Consider the following 22364-nt stretch of genomic DNA (forward strand, 5'->3'; position numbering starts at 1 on the left):
CTATTAAAAAAAACCGCATCAAAATCCGTTGCGTAATCAAGATCTAATCATACATAGGGACAGACAGCGGGAAGCGACTTTATTTTATACTATGAAGTGATGTATCACTGTATTTATACCTAAGCCTATGTCTTGTACGTATTTTGACTATTGCTGGGTGATTTGGGTGTGACGTAGTCACAGACTCAATTTTCGGCTGCTTGATTACTTCGTTGCAAAGGCTTCTTAGCAGATCTTTTTTATTTTCTGTCCCTTTCTAACAAACACAAATGTGAAAATGACGGTTAAGGATAAAATATTATTAAGGGCTTGTTAGACTTGACAAGCGTTTATAACGCCAATAGGATCTACTTATACATACGAAAAACTTGTAATGAAGATATTTTTTTCAAAAAGACTTAATTGTTTATAGGTAAAGCATTTAATTTAGGTACATAAAAGATCAATACAGTGGTACTACTAAACTAAATTAATAACTAGCTTACATCTAAAATAGGCCCTTGAGGCTTTGTACCAAGGATGCTGGCGGCATTTCCTCGCTGTATCACAATGCTGATACGTTGTGCGAGGAAGCCGCCAGCTCTTCGGTCACCAGTTACGTCAACCAGACGCTTCGCGATTTCTGCAAACAACATGTGCGCGCTGGGACCCCATGGACCTAGAGTTTCAACTCCAAATTTAATTTATTTATTTCCAAATATGCAAGTTTACAGTACTAAACCAAAGCACTTACATACTATATAAATCATAATACTAAATTAGGTACATTATATTCAAACATGCATGTCAAACTATAATTTGTATCTTATTACTAAAATATATACAGTCATATATATTTTTAAATTACATTATAAACAATTCACTATAAACAATTCAATTCACTATAAACAATTCACGAGTGCCAAATATACATCAAATTAATTGAATACCATCATAATAATTGAATACATAAATTACTTATGTCAAATTAAAAAATAATTGCCTACTTATGTTGCTCTACAATTGCCAAGACACAGGTTAACACGTCTGACGAAAACACCTACGCTATCGTGGAATATATCTACCTCAGCAACCTGTGCATACAAATTGTTGAGCAGCAGAAGCGCTCTGCGCGTAGGAGCATTATCACCCCGTCGAGTGCGCGCAACGCTCCGCGCGAACGGGTGCGGGCGTCGCCGCGGCTCCACCGCAGCGCCACCTCCGCGCCTCAGAATGGGGACGTGCAGTCCCATCTAAAAATGGTATAAAATGGTACTCTTTACCGAGGCTCTTATATTTATTACGTTTTAAAATGTTATAGTCATACTCATACTTTATTAATAAGTGTAAATTACAGGTCAGACTTACATGGCTAATATATATACATATGTGACGTCCCACGAGTAAAGGTACCTTATGGCCGTTGGCGCTTACGCTATTATTAACGCCGCTCCGCCGCCGCGCGCTATTATTATTGCGGCGCTATGCGACGTAAGCGCCAAGTGCCATAAGGTACCTTTTGCCCTGGAACGTCACATATACATTTGGGAACGATACATGGATTCTATTAACAATATGAATTTAATTAACTATGTCATTATTTGGTTTATTATACATATAATGAGGTCAAGTAACTCGAGTATTCCTCGACACTATAAAACGGCCGCTCAATAAGCCATTTTTTTAGTTTATCCTTGAAGCTCACCAGAGTTCACCAGACTAGGCGCATTAGTTACGGATGCTGGTAAGTTATTATATACTTACTAAACATCTGTTTAACTAACTAACTAGCTTACATCTAAAAAAATAGGCCCTTGAGGCTTTGTACCAAGGATGCTGGCGGCATTTCCTCGCTGTATCACAATGCTGATACGTTGCTGGTACGTACGTACGTACGTATATCTATAAAAACACCACTGTGCGGTTCCTACTGCCATAACTCCTTTCTACGTTTTTGCATCATCATTTGATATGCAAATAAAATGCAAGCAACATTTCCGTGTTACATTAGCCTTGCAAAAACGCTTTATTTCGAGACCTGTTTATGATAAAATAGCGCCTTTTGAAGTTAATTATAAGTGTAAATGTCAAATTTAGCTATTTTTAGCACAATTTAGCAGTATATGTCAACTTTGAATTATTTTCATAACCTTATTTGGATTCCATATATTTTTTCCGATAACCATTAATCAAATGAGAAATTCTTGATTGAACTAATTATTTTCTAAAAATTAGTAAACTGTGACAAAGTGTCTAAACTAAACAAACTAATTCAGTTTGGATTCAGGTTTTATTTAAACCTAAAATAACTGAAACTTCGAGTAACTAAAACAATTTTTTATGAAGCAAAAAAGTCTGCAACCTATACTATATTTTTTTGTTATAAAGAAAAAAATCACTCCCTCCGGCAAGACTCGAACTAGCGACCATCGGTCCGATCGCTACCAACTGAGCTACCAAGGTACCTACTCGTTTAAACACTGCATGCGTTAACTGTAACAAAACATGCAAGTTATTGAACCGCTCCGTGCGTTAAAATAACACCCTCAATTAAACACTTACGTATTTCTACGTCTAAGTCTACGTGCACAGCATTCTAGGACTAAGCCTCTTATAATTAGCGTCATTATCGTGTGAGAACGTATATAGACCATGCTGTTTGCTTCGGAATGAGTTTTACCGCGATTCGAAGTAATCCTCGTATGTTCGCTCCGGTGTTTATCGTTTTGTTTACTTTAGACTTGTTTAGGCGTAAACATGCAATGATAATGAGGTAGGTAGGTATGACGTAGATGCGTAGTGAACCAGAGACACTAAAAAAAATCAGCTCACCCATAAAAAACATCGACATCTGATCGGTGATGATCGAGTCAACTCAAAAGGAAAAAAACGGAACCCTTATAGGATCACTCGTCCGTCTGTCTGTCTGTCCGATCAACCCCCTCTCTTTATCGCCAAAACTACTGGCAAGTACTCTTTATTATACTGTGCTACTGGGTCAAAAAAATTGACAGGAAAACCTATTAGAAATGTGCAGCCAAGCGTGAGTCGGACTTAATTACTTAGGTTTGATCCGACCCGTAGCTAACGGGTTTAATTCGTTCCACATAAAAAAAAACATTATTTAAAATTGAGTAATGTAAGAAATTGCAATACATTGAAAATACGTTCTTAGAAATTGGAACGCGAGTCCGACTATCATTTGGCCGGTTTTTTATATGAGCATCTTGCAGCTGCTCATACAAGTCATATAAAAGTATTCGTGTTTATTATTTACTCAGCCTTTCGGAAAATCGAGAATATAACCCATAAATAGCTGTTTTGAGAAATGGTGTTATTGTGTATGTATTTACATAAGTATTTATTCTGTCTACTGCCAAATTTCCTTGAAATGTCATAAAACTCCTACCGGCTTGCCTATTTTTATATGCTTTCAGAACTGTATGACGCCATGGCCACATTGTCTTACATATTTAACTAACCAGTGGTACTATAAAAACATAATTAAGCCTATTTTGTTGCAGTTCGGGTTCCAAAGTGCCAGTCTATTTTTTTTTCAAGTTCAAATAATTTATTTCAAAACTTATTCATTTCATATACAATAACTAGCGACCCCTCCTGGCTTCGCACGGGTTAACAAATTATACATAAACCTTCCTCTTGAATCACTCTATCTATTAAAAAAAAGCGGCCAAGTGCGAGTCGGACTCGCCCATGAAGGGTTCCGTATTTAGGCGATTTATGACGTATTAAAAAAAAACTACTTCCTAGATCTCGTTCAAACCAATTTTCGGTGGAAGTTTACATGGTAATGTACATCGTATTTTTTTTTTAGTTTTATCATTCTCTTATTTTAGAAGTTACAGGGGGGGGACACACATTGGAAGTGTACCACTTTGGAAGTGTCTCTCACGCAAACTATTCAGTTTAGAAAAAAATGATATTAGAAACCTCAATATCATTTTTGAAGACCTATCCCTATCCCCACACGTATGGGTTTGGTTGGGGGGTAAAAAAATTTTTGAGTTTCAGTTCGAAGTATGGGGAACCCCAAAAAAATATTGTTTTTTTTTCTATTTTTGTGTCAAAATCTTAATGCAGTTCACAGAATACATCTACTTACCAAGTTTCAACAGTAAAGTTCTTATAGTTTCGGAGAAAAGTGGCTGTGACATACGGACGGACAGACAGACAGACATGACGAATCTATAAGGGTTCCGTTTTTTGCCATTTGGCTACGGAACCCTAAAAACCGCATCAAAATCTGTTGCGTAGTTTTAAAGATTTAAGCATACATACAGACAGACAGCGGGAAGCGACTTTGTTTTATACTATGTAGTGATTTACTTTCGGTATTAATTAAATGAAAGAGTATGAGTTAAATTTTAGTTGTAATATCGACTCCATAGTTTTCTTTCATCTTACCATGCGATGAAAAATCCGAGGCTTTACAATAAATAATTTTAAGAACCTTGGACACTTTGAGTCGCTTAAAAGTTATACAAATGAAGACTTTTCTTTAGATGTCCTTCGCCCGTCAAAAATGAAAACAATGTAAACAAGCTATTTACATAACAAGACCTTTTCAGGCCGTCGGCCTAGTGACGCAGAAGCCACGGTCTGTAACACTGATTGAAGTTAGAGACACGTCACACTGAGAAAACTCGTTCGATGACAAAGCTTTTGTGGAAACAAAACAATCAAGTTTATAATGTTTATAAAGGACTAGCTTCTGCCCGTGGCTTCGTCTGCATGGAATGCTGATGGTTATGATTGATAAAAACTATAACACAAGACCTTTTTAGGCCGTCGACCTAGTGACGCAGAAGGTAAACGGTCTGCAACGCTGATTGAAGTTACAGACACGTCACACTGGGAAAACTGTCGTTCGATGACAAAGCTTTTGTGGAAACAATTACATTTATAAAGAACTAGCTTCTGCCCGTGGCTTCGTCTGCATAGAATGCTGACGGTGATGATTGTTAAAAACTATAATATACAAGAATTACAAGACCTTTTTAGGCCGTCGGCCTAGTGACCTAAAAGCTACACGGTCTGCAACACTGGTTGAAGTAAGAGACACGTCACACTGGGAAAGCTGTCGTTAGATGACAAAGCTTTTGTGTAAACAATAAAGTTTATAATGGACTAGCTTCTGCCCGCGCCTTTGTCTGAATGGAATGCTGATGGTGATGATTGATAAAACTAATATACAAGACCTTTTTAGGCCGTCGGCCTAGTGACCTAAAAGCTACACAGTCTGCAACACTGCTTGAAGTTAGAGAAACGTCACACTGGGAAAACTGTCGTTAGATGACAAAGCTTTTGTGGAAACAATTAAGTTTATAGTGTTTGTGAAAAACTTGGTTCTGCCTGCGACTTTGTCTGCATGGAATGCTGATGGTGATGATTGATAAAACTAATATACAAGACCTTTTTAGGCCGTCGGCCTAGTGACCTAAAAGCTACACAGTCTGCAACACTGATTGAAGTTAGAGAAACGTCACACTGGGAAAACTGTCGTTAGATGACAAAGCTTTTGTGGAAACAATTAAGTTTATAGTGTTTGTGAAAAACTTGGTTCTGCCTGCGACTTTGTCTGCATGGAATGCTGACGGTGGTGGTTGATAAAAACTATAATATACAAGACCTTTTTAGGCCGTCAGCCTAGTGACGCAGAAGCTACACGGTCTGCAACACTGATTGAAGTAGACAGAGACACGTTACACTCGTTCACGACAAATTGAATAAGATATCTGCTCTATTACCTAAATGTTGTCTGGAAAATATACGTTCTTAGCGATAAGACCGTCTGCTCTTTGACCTCTAGGTAATCGCGTTTAATCTAACAGTTATTATTTGAGGTGTGCTATAGAGTTATTGCATTTTATTGTATATTATTTGCAAATGCATTCAAGCAAACGATGAAAAACAATCTCAGGACTTTTGTTTAGGAGTGTAGTTAGTGAAACAACTCTAGGTATTACCTATGTCCGGCTACAGACCTTTGTCCATCGTCAACCTTATTACAAAGTGCTAAGGTCCAAAATTGTTTTTTACCTTTTTTCTACTTGGACCCCGATTATTGCTGACGCAATGCCAATTACCGTGGAACAATAGAATGAAATTTTCCTGTAAATCATGTAAATGCCACTATTATCCTGCTGCTTAATGCATTTAACATTTTGTCGTACGACTTGTAGTTTGTCAAAGGACTGTCTCATTTCAAACATAGACAGATAGAATCATACTATCTTTGTCTTCCACAAGTACTAGCAGAAAAGGATGAGTTTAGTTTTCCTTGTTCTTACTGACTGACAAATTGGTTTGACCAACTATACTTACACGGTAGATAGTTATAAAATCTCGAGAACAGATAAAGTACTTACAAATTTAATTATCTTGTTAATGAGTTTATTTTTCACAAAAAAGGTTTTACTTTCAACGATGACGAGACGATCCTAACAAACCCAAACTCGAGAGAATACGTTATTTTTTCGGCTAGTTCAGAGGGCCACCTTCACGGCCTTCATCATCATCATCAGCCAAGCCATCACCCACCTTTATCATCATCAAGATCAGCTCGATGTCATCATAATATTGCATTGTCATCGGTTATAAGAACCTTCCTTGCCTCATGCCAACTTCCAGCTCAATGGGATACTAAAAACATGGTCACTGTCGTGGCTTCCAACTTCCAACCTCCGTGGCGACCTGACGTAGACCGACTGACTGACTGGCTGATTGACATACATATTTGGAACTACGGACATTTAAATTCAAAATTAGACATGACAACTACACGACAAAATACCATCAGTTCTCGACGGACAGACGACCAGGCGGCCTAGCATAAGTTGCGCTCTCGTGCGCGACCATACATCTTTCGCGACTTCAAGTATGGAGTCGCGCGCGAGAACGCAACTCATGCTAGACCGTCTGACTGTTCATTCGCTAAAAGCTTGTAAACGAACTAAATAATTTTGTTACGTATTTACTCTTCAAACGGGGGATGATTTATTTGGACGAACACAATTCGTTGAACACTTTACGATTCTTGCGTTATTTCTCGCTTGGCACAAGGCTAAATATTATATGTACTGTACAGTCAAATCATTTAACTCCTGAGTTTTCTGACCCATTTCGTAACTTGTCACGGAGACAAAAGTATGAGGTTCCTTGCTACTTTCAAATTGATTGTCACTGAAATATTTCGACGAAATATTAGCAGAGATGTACAAAATGGTTTTAAAAAAGCATTTAAATACAAAATGCAAAATACTTTTCAGATTTACTATTTCAAATGCAAAATACCAAATAGTTTTGCGTTTTGTATTTCAAATGCTAAATGCAAAATAGGTATTTTCAAAATACTTTTTCAAAATAAAATACCTTTTGAGCAAATCTCAGATATTTTTATTTATTTTAGGTATTTATCATGAGAAATAGAGACACAATGCCGAGCCGAACAAAAACGTCTAATATCATGGCATGGCACCTTATGCATGACATTTTGGTCATATTTATCAGTACGCGTATCAATAAATTCTGTTATGGTATTAATAATAGTCCGTCGCCGTCGGTTCCTCTCTCTGCGGCCCTGACCACCGGCAGCTTGGGCCCTGCCCCGCTGCTGGCGGCACCCTAGGTTAGGTTTTTTATAAGGTGTTTATAATATTTTTTTTATTATTTTTGTAAGTGTTTTTATATTTTAATTTTATATACATATTGTAAAAAACCAACCTAAGAAGAGAAATAAATAAAGGAAATAATACTCACTTAAAATAATGTAAAAAACTAGACTAACGAAAAGAGAGCCATGGCTCCATTTTGTGACTTGTGTGGCCATTTATTTCGGTTGATTGTGCATCTAGTTCTTATTTTATTATTATTACACTTTTCTTTTATTAATAACAACTGGACTGGTATTGTTAAAAAGTGAAAAAAACATCAGTTTTTATTTATTACGCTTTTAAACAATACCAGGGGGCCGATTTTTGAATTTCGATCGCTCGATTTCGTCACTCGAAAATCGGTGGAAAACGGCGAGATGCTGATTTTTGAAATACGAGCGATATAAATTGTGAATTTAGTGGTATTGACCACTAGTTTTTGATTCTATTAGTAGAATTTACATGCCTAGTAGTGGAGATATTACTGAACGAAATACACGAAATCGAGCGGTCGAATTTCAAAAATCGGCCTCCTGGCGCTGGCGCCAGGCGCTAGCAGGCGCCTCTATCGGTCAAATTCGGCAATACAAGCGTCATTCGTTCATTTCATTTTGTTTGACTGGTAATGTTGGCTAAACTTAATCACAAAGTATTTTGCATTTTGAAATGAATATTAAAAATGCAAAATACGTCTCGAAAAGTATTTCAAATAAAATACAAAATGGTTTTTACTAAAAGGCATTTAAATGCAAAATACAAAATAGGTATTTTGCATTTTGTATTTGCATTTTAAATAGAAGTATTTCAAATAAATCGCATCTCTGAATATTAGTAAGTTGCCCACCAATCTGAGACCGTTTTTGAACCCGGCGTCTTCGTTTGTTGGCAACTTGTTAATTAATCACTAGACTTCCTTCCTTCCTTCTTCTAGACTTCCTTCCTTCTTGTTTTCGAGCTCCCGATATTTCGACGCAATTACATGTACGAGGGGTATTCAAAATATTCTCGGTATGAGAATGAAAACAAACAAGTACGAAAAGTTTGATATTTTTATTTTTCAATATACTCCCCCCCTATGTTCATACACTTAAAAGATCGATCAATTATTTTTTTTAATCCCTCGTAAAAATATTTTTTATCTTTCGTGTAAAAATGCTCCTCCACTGCCGCCTTCAATGCTTCATCGTCAGAAAATTTATTTCCACGCAGATCCTTTTTAAGATTGGGGAGCAAAAAGAAGTCGCTGAGGGCTAAGTCCGGACTATACGGTGGGTGAGTAACAGTTTTAAACCCACATTCAACAATAGCTGCCTTGGCAATATGAGCAGTATGGACGGGGGCGTTGTCATGCAGAAGCAGAATACCTTTGGTTAACTTTCCTCGCCTCTTTTCTTTAATTACATCCTTTAATTGACGTAGAATGTTAGCGTAGTACTGTCCTGTGATATTTACACCTTTTTCTTTATAATCGATTAGTAATACTCCTTCACAATCCCAAAATATCGTGGCCATGACCTTGCCAGCTGAAGGGATGACCTTGAACTTCTTGGGATGAGCTGAACCCTTAATGTGCCACTGCATGGACTCTTGTTTACTCTCTGGGTCATAATGATGAACCCAGGTTTCATCTCCAGTAACTATTCTTTGCAGCACCTCATCAGGATTTTCACCGCACAGGTCAATAAAATCGGAACAACAAGCTACACGCATGTCTTTTTGAAGCCGAGTCAGCATTCGCGGAACCCATCTTGCACTTACTTTTGACATATTAAGATGGTCATGTATAATATCATGTACGGTACCAATAGAGAGATTGGTTACTTGTGCTATAGATTTTACCTTCACTCGACCATCTTCCAATATAAGTTTTTCCACTTTATCAATATTTTCTTGTGAAGTAGCTACTACAGGCCGGCCAGGTCTAGGGTCATCTTCAATACTCTCCCTTCCGCGTTTAAACTCGCTTGACCACTTTTGAATGGTAGATAAAGAAGGAGCAGACTCACGGTAAACACAATCCATTTCCTCTTTTATGGTTTTTTGATTTTTACCCTGTTTTGTCAAGAATTTTATCACGCATCGATGTTCTAATTTAGTTAACATTGTCAATTCGCACATGATGTTCATGTTTGTTCAGCAATTGCAGAAAAACAAAAGACCATCTCGGTTCGAATTATACTTTTTTTTAATGTCAATGAATAAACCTTAGCGGCCAGTAACGAAAGAAATTTTAGAAGAGGTCGTAAGATATCAATACCGAGAATATTTTGAACGCCCCTCGTATCTTGTTCACCGGTTACTGATGATAGCGTCTGGGCGTAAAAGTTGTGTTTGTGTACAAACAATACTAAAGGTAATCACGGTTCATACCCCGGTCTATATAAGTCTAGTGAAACTAACCGTGAATCATTCAAAACTGTTATTGTTAACCTTTTCGACGTCGTGTCAAACACAAAAGCTGTCACGCTGACGCCACGTCACCGCAGTGTCAAAACTGAAATTGAACTTTAAGCATATGCACGTATGTCTATGTTGCACTGTGGTCTGTGACCGATTAATCGGTCTTTGGCGTTGAACCTACGGTGCGGATATATCGGTCATTGGCGTCCAAAAGGTTAATTAATGTTTGTTTTTGTTCCAGGTCGGTGCAGAGCGCGGTTTAGGCGTCGGGAGTAGGTCCAGAAAGCAGAACCAACGGATACACAGCCATGAATGAACTTGACAGTTTACGCCAGGAGGCGGAGACCCTCAAAAATGCCATTAGGGTGAGTATCTTTTCGAATTCAAACTTTCGTAAGGGCTCTTTTAGACGGGGCGAGAACTCGCATGCGATTTGATTACATTGCGTCGTTTGATCGGTCGGCTGAATTGATGTAACCTCAATGGTCCGCAATGTAACTAAAATCTTATACGAGTTCGCGCGCCGTCTAAATAAGCCCTGCCCTACTCATACTAGGCAACGTACAGTCAGCAGCAGAAGTTGCCAAGCGGGCCAGATGTTCAAAATGATCTTGACGCGACTTTAATGTTAAGAGAATAAGAGCGTGTCTAATTTTGAACACTTCGCCCGTTTAGCAACTTAAAGTGTAAATGTCAAGTTTAAGCTTCCAATGTAGCCCACACGATGGCAGAACCTACAACGCATAATGTAAACTGTAGAGGGCAGCACTTTAGCTTGAAGTGTCAATGTACAATTTATGTTTCTGATTCAGGCCACAAGATGGCAGGGAAGACCCTTCAACGCGCACGGCCTTTATACTGAAATTATATTTTTATATTTTCACATCACCTATTCGAAAAAGGGCCTTTTTTTCCCTTCTATAGGAGGGACCAAAGTGCTATTTTTCTGTTCTGTTGTGTTTTCAATGAGTCTACGTTAAAAGGCGTTCACTTTCAACAAGGTATCTAACCTTACCATTAATTTGACACCGTCCTGTGTCCATACTCGAATTGTTGCTAATTTGTAACAAAGTTACCTAAGTGATAATTTTAGAACCACGATTGTATCGTTCAGTACAGTTCACAAACATCTTTACAAGCCAACGTTCCAAAAATATATACACGACCTTATTGCCAGTGTCTTAGAGGCGTGTAATTTATCTTATATTGGTTTGTAAATATGTTTGTCAACTCTTCTGTACAGTCAGCAGCAGAAGTCGCTTAGCAGGTGACTTGTTAAAAATGACCTGAACCAGGCGTGGCTCACTCCGCGCTCTAGTCGCGTCGCTACAAGTACATGCGGCCCACACCATTTTTGGTGTCTAGCAATAGACGCGTTTTGGTAGAGAGTGAACCTTCTGTACCTAGTACTATTATTTATTCTGTGCCTGGACATAATCTGCACCATGTGCACATCATTTTGACGCTCGCTTATCTAGTTTTGTATTTTTCTGTGCATCTTATTTATTTTGCACAATACATGAAAGATATGACCGATGCAGTCTATCAGTCAACCATGGGCTAGCTAGACTGAAAAATTGAGTTGCTGCAGGGTCATTTGTATAAAAATTCAAAAGATCTTGCAGGTGGCTAAATGATATACTTTTGCCAAATAAAATCACTCCATCACAGCCTTATATTCATATAAAGCTACGCCATGTAACGAGTCACGTAGATATCCACATTGACCTTGGTACCTTCTCTGAGAAACGATAACCTTCTCAGATATCGCCGTAACCTAAATCTTTTCCCTTTGATATCACATGACATATTGCTTAGATTATTTATACAACATCCCACAAACAATCCTGTAGTTAATAAAGAGAAAATAAGTTATAACTATTTTTGCTTGCGAAACTGTTGCGTAACTCTGGCAAGTATTCACAAAGCTCACCTAGCTTTCCGCTACTAATAACCAGTATAAGTTACCCGCATAGTTGGTATGCACTCAGGGATCTATCTATATTGGTGATGAGTCTGATGAGTTCACAGTCATTTATAGAATGCTTCGTGAATACTTAGATTAAATACGAAGCATCATAACAAAACATTTGGTACGAGCAGAGGCGTTTTTATTGCTTCCTTCTGCAAAGTTTTCCTGATTTTCCTTGAACGTATATATCCTTACGTGTAATCGCCGTAAAAGTTTTTTTTATGCGAAGTGGGTGCCTGGCATTGCGCACGTGCTGTTATTGACGCATATTTTTCCACACATTATTTTGAAACGGAAAAGATTAGGAAATCTTTGCAGCAAGTGAATCATTGCCAATTTAGTTAAATACGAAGGTTAGGTTTATCTTTACAGATCTGCTAAAAGGTCAACTTTAACGAGTAGTTGTTAAAAAAAACGCTATTTAAATTAGAGCCGCATAGAGTTCCGAGTGATGGCGTCGTTTTTCTACACAGCGGTATTATCATAATAATTAAAGAGCCGATATATAAACGAACGCGTCATAAGACCGCGTTGTCATTACTTTGTTAAGTACATTCGATTTTTAGAAATAACCCCCTTTTAAAGACCATTAATTTTACGTTTAAACCGCATACAAATTGATACCATATCAAAATAACCTACGTTTGACGCCTGCATTGAAAACATTATTCTATCGTTATAGAACAATTACCTAGCTTTTAAAACAGGGTACCGTATTTGTTCAAGATAAAAGAAATGAATAGATTACTAATTGGGCCCGCGCACGTTGCAGATTGTTTGGCAGGGCTTGGACTTTACTGCTAGGTTAATAAGGGTCGTAATAGATGATAATTTTGCGTTTTGTGTTGCAGGACGCGCGCAAGGCGGCATGCGACACGTCGCTGTCGCAGGCTACCGCCAACCTCGAGCCCATCGGGCGCATCCAGATGCGCACGCGGCGCACGCTGCGCGGCCACCTCGCCAAGATCTACGCCATGCACTGGGGCAGCGACTCCAGGTATATATCTCTTTGGACTTTCTTTCTTGGTCTCCTCTTCTCTCTTCCTCTTTTAGCCTCCTCCTTGGACCGGCAAATGCTTACTCTCTCTCATTTTCCCTGTTCAGCGACACCTCCCGCTAGATCTTTTAGGGCTTCATCACTCCAGCGATATCTGCGCCAAGGCAGCGACTCCAGGTATGTATCTCTTTGGACTTTCTTTCTATGATCTTTTAGCCTCCTTGGACCGGCACATGCTCACTGACTCGAAAGAGGCTCTTGGCCTTTGACACATCTCTCATTTTCCCTGTCCAGCGACACCTCCCACTAGATCTTCTAGGAATTCATCACTCCAGCGGTATCTACGCCAGTCTACGGCCTACGCTATGCACTAGGGCAGCGACTCCTAGTATGTATTTAGTGACACAAAGAGAAACTTGGCCTCTGACACGAGAAAACGCCACTTTTTCCCTGCTCTGTGCAGTGGCAGGGAATGAGTGGCCTGTCAGGTCTTTTAGGGCTTCATCCCTCCAACTCATCTATATCTCCTACGCCTTGCCAGTACAAGCCCCACCCCAGTGGGTAGCGTGGCGTTCTTAGAGCGCCAAGAACGCCACTTTTCCCTGTTCTGCTACTTCCCGCCGGATTGTTTAGGTTAGGGTGTCATCACTTCAGCGGTATCTGCGCCATGCACTGAAGTACCTGTACAGTGTGTACAACTCCAGTTATACACACTGTACAGGTACTTCTTCTTCTCTGTCGTATCGCTCTTGACAGAGCGGTCGTGGTCACGTTGAGGCGTCCGCATCGATAGTAGATGCGGACACAGCTCTTCGCGCGATCTCCCGCCATTTCTCCCTGTTGGCAGACATCTGGCACAGTCAGATACTCCAGTTATACACACTGTATAGGTACTTCTTCTCTGTCGTATCGCTCTTGACAGAGCGGTCGTGGTCACGTTGAGGCGTCCGCATCGATAGTAGATGCGGACACAGCTCTTCGCGCGATCTCCCGCCATCTCTCCCTGTTGGCAGACATCTGGCACAGTCAGATACTCCAGTTATACACACTGTACAGGTACTTCTTCTCTGTCGTATCGCTCTTGACAGAGCGGTCATGGTCACGTTGAGGCGTCCGCAACGGTAGTAGAGGCGGACACAGCTCTTCGCACGATCTCCCGCCATTTCTCCCTGTTGGCAGACGTCTGGCACTGTCAGATACGCGGTTACCCACTGCGGATCTTATTTGGCCAGTCCAGCGCATAGGTGATCTGCCGCGCGATCTGGTTCCCTCCACTCTTCTTTGTACGACCAGTCGCTCTATGGAGGCGTTATCTCGCCTAGAGACTGTACAGGTACAGTCAGCATCATCAGTAGTGGATCTGCTATCCTGGAATACATCCCTAGATCTCTACAGTTCGCGTTCAAGTGTCTGCTATAGTCGAATTGTTCTACAGAGACATTTCCCTTTTTGTTAAGCTGTTAGAGAATGGCAGAGACTTTTGACGCGTAGTTTGATCTACTATTTTATGCTGATTGTACATTCAGAGCACGTCGCTGTACCTAATGTTATGTATCATTAGTAAATGGTAATGCTTTTTTCCTTAAGCGATAAACTTATGTGAATATATTAAAATATATTAAAATTGAAAGACCTTATGTTGTGGTAGTTACGTACTCATTTCGTGTAAAAACGGCTAAACATGTTTTGTTCAATCGTTAACAAGCCAGGGGGAGGCCTACCGCAAACATTGTAAATCTTAATTTTGTCCATTTAGCACTTTTTATATGCCATGATGATGATGATCCTTCCAACCGATTTCGGCCATGGCGACCACTTCGACTCGTAGTTTGCTCGGCGCTCGTGCGCGTTTCGGCGGCTTGGGACCACAAATGAAAATTACCACTTTTAGTATTGTCCACAAGTAAAATTGTCCAAAATCATCATGCCTACTTTTAACAATACCTAGTTCTATTAATACCCATCTTGAAAAAACACCAATTCTGAAAATGACCACATTTTAAAATGTATACTTTTTAAATTGAGTTGTTTCCAAAATTACCGTTTCTTTAAAAGATTACTTTTAGAAATGCCCAGTTGTAGAATGAACCACATCTGGCAGAAGCCATGCAACCACGGGAAGTACCCGATAGGTTTTGCGTGTTTCAAAATGTCTGAATTTTACAGCTTAAACGACTGTATCTTTTGATTGCGTTGGGTTTTAGGTTTGATTTTTTCACAGCTTATAGGAATCAGAATCAGAATCAGAAAAATATTTATAGGGACAATGAGTTCAAGTTTTCAATATAACTCTCAGCTTTATATGTCCACGCGTTTCTGAGAAAAATGGTCTTGACAGACAGACAGACAGACAGACGGACAACAAAGTGATCCTATAAGGGTTCCTTTTGAGGTACGGAACCCTAAAAAATATGTTTACATTTTTTATATCGCCGTGTCTCTTTTATTTACACGGGAGTGTTAATCTTTTTTGTTCGTTTTATAGCCGATAGCTCATAGCTAACTAGCTCGCGGTGGGACAAGTGGCAGCAAGCAAGCAAGTTAGGCACTTTTCCCACCAGCGGTCAGTCGGCGAGCAGCAAGTAGCGATCAGCGAGTCTTTTCTTCGCGGGCGGGTGACTTCTCTTAGATAAAGTATTCGTCGACAGCCTGAACAGCCAGCAATTAGCGATTTATACATGCGTCTTTTTCATTCATGTGGTATCTACATATACTCGGACTCGTGCCTTACAGTATTGTACTCGTATTATTCCCATGCTCCAAACCGGATTCTACCGATAATACCCATGGCACCTCAGTGGGTACGTAGGGCTACGCTTTGAGCATTACCGGTGGGACTAGTAAATTTGTATGATAAAAAGAAAACGTGATCCCAACTGGTGATTCTCATGACAGACAACCCAACGCTTTGGAATAATAATTATCGACGAAGTCAAATCAATAATACTTCTGGTTTTTTTCAGAAGTGGTGATTATAAGAAGCATGTAATTTAGAAAAAAGCCATTTTAAGAAATAGTCATTATAAAAAAGCAGCCAATTAAAGAAATAGTCGTTTTACAAAGTGTGTGATGCTAGGATTGGGTAATATTAAATAGAGACATTCTACGTACAAGACATTTTGTAAAGTGGACATTTTGCGAAGCGGGAATTTTGAGTAGTGTACTTTACTAAAAGTGGTAATTTTCATTTGTGGTCCCAAGCCGCCGAAACGCTCGTGCGCCTGAAGATGGCTGACGTATATGGTTTTTTTTTATATGCCATAGACAGGCAAATAGAACGAACGAAGCGTTTCGCAGTTATAGCCCAGCTGCCCCTATCCCTTTCCCTCAATTACAAATATTACAATAAGGCAAGCGAAGAGAAAGTACAGTAAATGCACTTAGACATGCGAACACAAGCCAGCACAGCATGAAACTCGTGACAGCCCGACATTGAATGAAATGATTTTATCAAACCATGTAGATATTCTGATTACGCGTGTGCGAGCGAGTTGAGTGCTTGGACACCAGTGTAAAGTGACTTCTAGTCCGTAAAAATATGCTAAATATTTTTTTGTATAAAGGCTAACTTAAAGCAAAGACATATGTAACTCCTTATAAGATGAATAAAGTCTAAGGAAAAAACGTGCCTCGGAAATCAAGAAAAAGTAGATGGCCCCAACACCTTTGGCCTATTCTCGGCTAGATGGAGTTGACGACACCGCTTGATATTTAACTATTCACATAGTGAAAGAACACGGGTCAAAATTACATATATAAAAATAATAAAATCATTTTTTTGATAGTTTTATACGTTTACGTTTAATTTTACTGTGACTGCAAAATTTACCATGACAGGACCCCTCTATACTATCTATTCTCTTTGCTTTACACATCTTGCACAATCAATGATTCGAATGAATCAACGATTTCAATTTAAATATATTCGGCAAGCGATCAGAATACCAACTCCAGTACCTAAAACTAAACTAAAGGTATGGGGTAGCTTGCAATTACTTAATGTAATAAGGGCGACCGTTGAGGCGTAATGGGTAATGGGGCACTTTGCTTTATCTTTTACAGTTATTGGCTTGCTTCATTTTAAAAATTATTAAAAAGGGTAATAGGGGTTAAGTATTTTATTAATTAACTAGCTTTCGTCTACGTAAAAGTTGTTAAACACTTTCAACCCTATTTTACACCCTTTTTAGGGTTCCGTACCCAAACGGTAAAAACGGAACCCTATTACTAAGACTCCGCTGTACGTCCGTCCGTCCGTCTGTCACCAGGCTGTATCTCACGAACCGTGATAGCTAGACAGTTGAAATTTTCACAGATGATGTATTTCTGTTGCCGCTATAACAACAAATTCTAAAAACAGAATAAAATAAAGATTTAAGTGGGGCTCCCATACAACAAACGTGATTTTTGACCGAACTTAAGCAACGTCGGGCGGGGTCAGTACTTGGATGGGTGACCGGTTTTTTTGCTTGTTTTGCTCTATTTTTTGTTGATGGTGCGGAACCCTCCGTGCGCGAGTCCGACTCGCACTTGGCCGGTTTTTTTTAACATGAATATTGTCCACAGGAACCTGGTGTCCGCCTCCCAGGACGGCAAGCTGATAGTGTGGGACAGCCACACCACAAACAAGGTGCACGCGATCCCGCTGCGCTCGTCCTGGGTGATGACCTGCGCGTACGCACCCTCCGGCTCGTACGTGGCATGCGGCGGGCTCGACAACATCTGCTCCATCTACAGGTGAGGACCCTGTTCCATCATCATCATCACGGCTCATGGGAGCCTGGGGTCCGCTTGGGAAGTAATCCCGGGAATTGGCATAGGCACTAGTCTAAAGCGATTGCCATCTGACCTTTCGACCCAGAGGGTCAACTAGGCCTTATTGGGATTAGTCCGGTTTCCTCACGATGTTTTCCTTCAACGAAAAGCGACTGGTAAATATGAAATTATATTTCGTACATAAGTTACGAAAAACTCGTTGGTACAAGCCGGGGTTAGAAACCACGACCTCCGGATTGCAAGTCGCACGCTCTTACCGCCAGCCCACCAGCGCTTAGCATTCTGGCTACTGCGGACGCATTCAAGATGGCGCTGACTTAACATTTTATCATTTCAACACAGCTGGATAAAAGAAGCAGAAATCCAAAATGGGGCCCAATTTTCTCAAGCTAGCCAATTTTTTTGAGGTCTAAGTTAAGGGTGACATAGTTAGCACTAGTTCTTGCTCTCTAATCCCTGTATAGTTAACAATGACAGGGCTCATACTAGTGTGTCACGCTCTATTTGCTGCTCTAATAAGGCATAAGGGCTCAGACTCTATTTACATCGTCATAGATCCATGTCCCTTGTTGCCAATACATAACTATTTATTGATATTTATTCCTGAGGATGCCAAATATCAGAATAAAAAAGGGTTTTGCATTACCGGTGAAGACTTCGAGAAGTCGAGGAAAATGCACAAAAACAAAAATATAAAGGAAAAAGAACTTTCTCCGTTTTTAATTCGGTTAAAAATAATCAATCCGACAAGGACTTGAACCAACATCTATGCGCCTTACTATAATCGCAATACCAATGAATTCACATTGTTATTAAAATTTGAAATCGTATTCACATTTTACTACGTATATGGTCTTAGAACAGGAAAGACGACACATTCCTGTTGGAACCACCGATGCCGTTGAGTCACTGACGCGTGACTTATTTGTTGATTGTTTTTGTTAGACTCGTCATTCGTATGGGTCTTTTGTTTGAACTGAATATGTCTGCGTCCATCTACTTTTCTTTTTCTTGTATCTAAACTTAAAATTGGTACCCCCTAATTTGATTTGAAATAGATGGCGCGCTATTTTCGAATTCGGAACACGTATTTATCTTGAACTTTACAATCAATGAATCTTTGTATAAATTAAGAAAATACTTTTCCGACTCCACTGTCAGGATTTAGCGCTGTTTCATTTTGGTGCCGTGACCAGGATTTTTTTTACATATACTTTGTCAAAGGACTGTCTCATTTCAAACATAGAAAGAGAGCATCATACTATCTTTGTCTTACACTAATACTAGCACCCAAAAGAAAAGGATGAGTATTTTTTTTTGTTCCTATTTACTGACAAATTGGTTTGACCAACTATATTAATGATTATTTGTTGTTACAGCCTGAAGACCCGCGAAGGCAACGTGCGCGTGTCTCGCGAGCTGCCCGGCCACTCCGGCTACCTGTCATGCTGCCGGTTCCTCGACGACAACCAGATCCTCACCAGCTCGGGCGATATGACCTGGTAACATAATACAATAACTTACCTTAATTCACTCGGACAGGGCGCAGGACCATACTCGCAAAATACGTCTCGCAAAACCAAACCTCATCTATCACTTGTCCTCGTTCTATTCGTATCCAGAATCCATATTAATATAAATGCGAAAGTGTGTCTGTCTGTCTGTCTGTTACCTCTTCACGCTTAAACCGCTGAACCAAAAAGTTGAAATTTGGTATAGAGATTGTTCGAGTCCTGGGGAAGGACACAGGGTAGTTTTTATCCCAGAAGTCTTCCTTTGGGGTGAAAAGGGGGGGGTGGAAGTTTGTACGGGAAATCGATAAAAATCAGGTTGGATAAAAAATCTCACGCAGACGAAGTCGCAGGCAAAAGCTAGTTAGAAATAATGATAGTTGCAGGCGTGTCTTTCATAAGACTACGCGTCATCGTATGGATGTCATATGATAATTTTCATTTATATCAAACTTTTAATTTCAAATTCAACTGTAAATTTTTATTGCGCCCTTAGGACATTGCATTGCTTTATATTTTATTTATATTGATTTCAAATTAAACTCCCAATGTTTTGGGAGGAAAATCCGTTATGGATACCTCCGCACCGCAGTGACAGCGCGGAGGTTATGTCGGACTTTTACCGACTAAAAACCTCCCAGTTGTCCTCCTCGGCGCATTTCGGACGGCTCTGGGATCTCCAATGAACGCGCCAGTGCCGTCCTAGCGTTGTGCCCCTTTATGGGTCCCCTCTTTTTGCAGTCGCAGTCCCTAGCTGCGACCGTCTCCGACCCCCAAGGACCCCTTTTAGTCGCCTTTTACGACAGGCAGGGGATGCCGTAGCCGTATTCTTACGCCCGGGCTACAGGGCGCTTGGTATGGCGGGCCTTAGGAGAATAATACGCCATGAGTAATTTTTGCAATCCTTTGTTGCTTCTACGTGACTTTATTTTTCACAGCGCCCTGTGGGACATCGAGACCGGCCAGCAGTGCGGACAGTTCACCGGGCACACCGGCGACGTGATGTCGCTGTCGCTCGCGCCCGACCAGCGCACGTTCGTGTCCGGCGCCTGCGACGCCTCCGCCAAGCTGTGGGACATCCGCGACTGCCAGTGCAAGCAGACCTTCCCGGGACACGAGAGCGACATCAACGCCGTTACGGTCAGTATACTGCATTAAAGTTGGTTGGGTATAGGAAGAGACAGGGCCCGAGAGTTGAACCCTGTGGTACTCCAAACTTTAAGGTTTATGAGGAATAGGAAGGGTCCAAGAATTAAACCTTGCGGTACCCCACTTTACAATTGCTGTTGGACATCCGCGACTGCCAGTGCAAGCAGACCTTCCCGGGACACGAGAGCGACATCAACGCCGTCACGGTCAGTATACTGCATTAAGGTTGGTTGTGTACAGGAAGAGACAGGGCCCGAGAGTTGAACCCTGTGGTACTCCAAACTTTAAGGTTTATGAGGAATAGGAAGGGTCCAAGAATTAAACCTTGCGGTACCCCACTTTACAATTGCTGTTGGACATCCGCGACTGCCAGTGCAAGCAGACCTTCCCGGGACACGAGAGCGACATCAACGCCGTCACGGTCAGTATACTGCATTAAGGTTGGTTGTGTACAGGAAGAGACAGGGCCCGAGAGTTGAACCCTGTGGTACTCCAAACTTTAAGGTTTATGAGGAATAGGAAGGGTCCAAGAATTAAACCTTGCGGTACCCCACTTTACAATTGCTGTTGGACATCCGCGACTGCCAGTGCAAGCAGACCTTCCCGGGACACGAGAGCGACATCAACGCCGTCACGGTCAGTATACTGCATTCACAGACAATCCAACCTCTAGACATAGCATAGTCGCGCTACCCCCTCTGCCACACATACGGTAGCGTTACTCCATCTTCGAGTCAATCCCGTGCCGTGATTGGTCCGTGTCTTTGAACGGACCAATCACGGCACGGGATTCGCTCACCTCGTCCCCCCGCACCCCCGTATTTTTGGCAGCATCAGTTTCATGAAAGAATTGGCCTAAGCTCAGTCTAGAGGTTGGATTGTCAGTGACTGCATTAAGGTTGGTTGTGTACAGGAAGAGACAGGGCCCGAGAGTTGAACCCTGTGGTACTCCAAACTTTAAGGTTTATGAGGAATAGGAAGGGTCCAAGAATTAAACCTTGCGGTACCCCACTTTACAATTGCTGTTGGACATCCGCGACTGCCAGTGCAAGCAGACCTTCCCGGGACACGAGAGCGACATCAACGCCGTCACGGTCAGTATACTGCATTCACAGACAATCCAACCTCTAGACATAGCATAGTCGCGCTACCCCCTCTGCCACACATACGGTAGCGTTACTCCATCTTCGAGTCAATCCCGTGCCGTGATTGGTCCGTGTCTTTGAACGGACCAATCACGGCACGGGATTCGCTCACCTCGTCCCCCCGCACCCCCGTATTTTTGGCAGCATCGGTTTCATGAAAGAATTGGCCTAAGCTCAGTCTAGAGGTTGGATTGTCAGTGACTGCATTAAGGTTGGTTGTGTACAGGAAGAGACAGGGCCCGAGAGTTGAACCCTGTGGTACTCCAAACTTTAAGGTTTATGAGGAATAGGAAGGGTCCAAGAATTAAACCTTGCGGTACCCCACTTTACAATTGCTGTTGGACATCCGCGACTGCCAGTGCAAGCAGACCTTCCCGGGACACGAGAGCGACATCAACGCCGTCACGGTCAGTATACTGCATTCACAGACAATCCAACCTCTAGACATAGCATAGTCGCGCTACCCCCTCTGCCACACATACGGTAGCGTTACTCCATCTTCGAGTCAATCCCGTGCCGTGATTGGTCCGTGTCTTTGAACGGACCAATCACGGCACGGGATTCGCTCACCTCGTCCCCCCGCACCCCCGTATTTTTGGCAGCATCGGTTTCATGAAAGAATTGGCCTAAGCTCAGTCTAGAGGTTGGATTGTCAGTGACTGCATTAAGGTTGGTTGTGTACAGGAAGAGACAGGGCCCGAGAGTTGAACCCTGTGGTACTCCAAACTTTAAGGTTTATGAGGAATAGGAAGGGTCCAAGAA

At 41.1% G+C, this 22364-nt stretch overlaps 1 protein-coding gene across 1 annotated transcript in view; it reads left to right on the forward strand.

Annotated features, from left to right (window-relative positions):
• LOC134658303 (guanine nucleotide-binding protein G(I)/G(S)/G(T) subunit beta-1) overlaps positions 1-22364 on the forward strand; it is a 39526-nt gene that overhangs the window by 14150 nt on the left and 3012 nt on the right. The window contains exons 2-6 of the mRNA XM_063513931.1: positions 10294-10417; positions 12876-13021; positions 17588-17758; positions 19177-19299; positions 20247-20448. Of these exons, the coding sequence (XP_063370001.1) occupies positions 10361-10417; positions 12876-13021; positions 17588-17758; positions 19177-19299; positions 20247-20448 (699 nt within the window). The 5' untranslated portion in view covers positions 10294-10360. The remainder of the gene's footprint in view (positions 1-10293; positions 10418-12875; positions 13022-17587; positions 17759-19176; positions 19300-20246; positions 20449-22364) is intronic.

This window comes from Cydia amplana, chromosome 22 (assembly GCF_948474715.1).
Source record: "Cydia amplana chromosome 22, ilCydAmpl1.1, whole genome shotgun sequence".
Taxonomy (NCBI): domain Eukaryota; kingdom Metazoa; phylum Arthropoda; class Insecta; order Lepidoptera; family Tortricidae; genus Cydia; species Cydia amplana.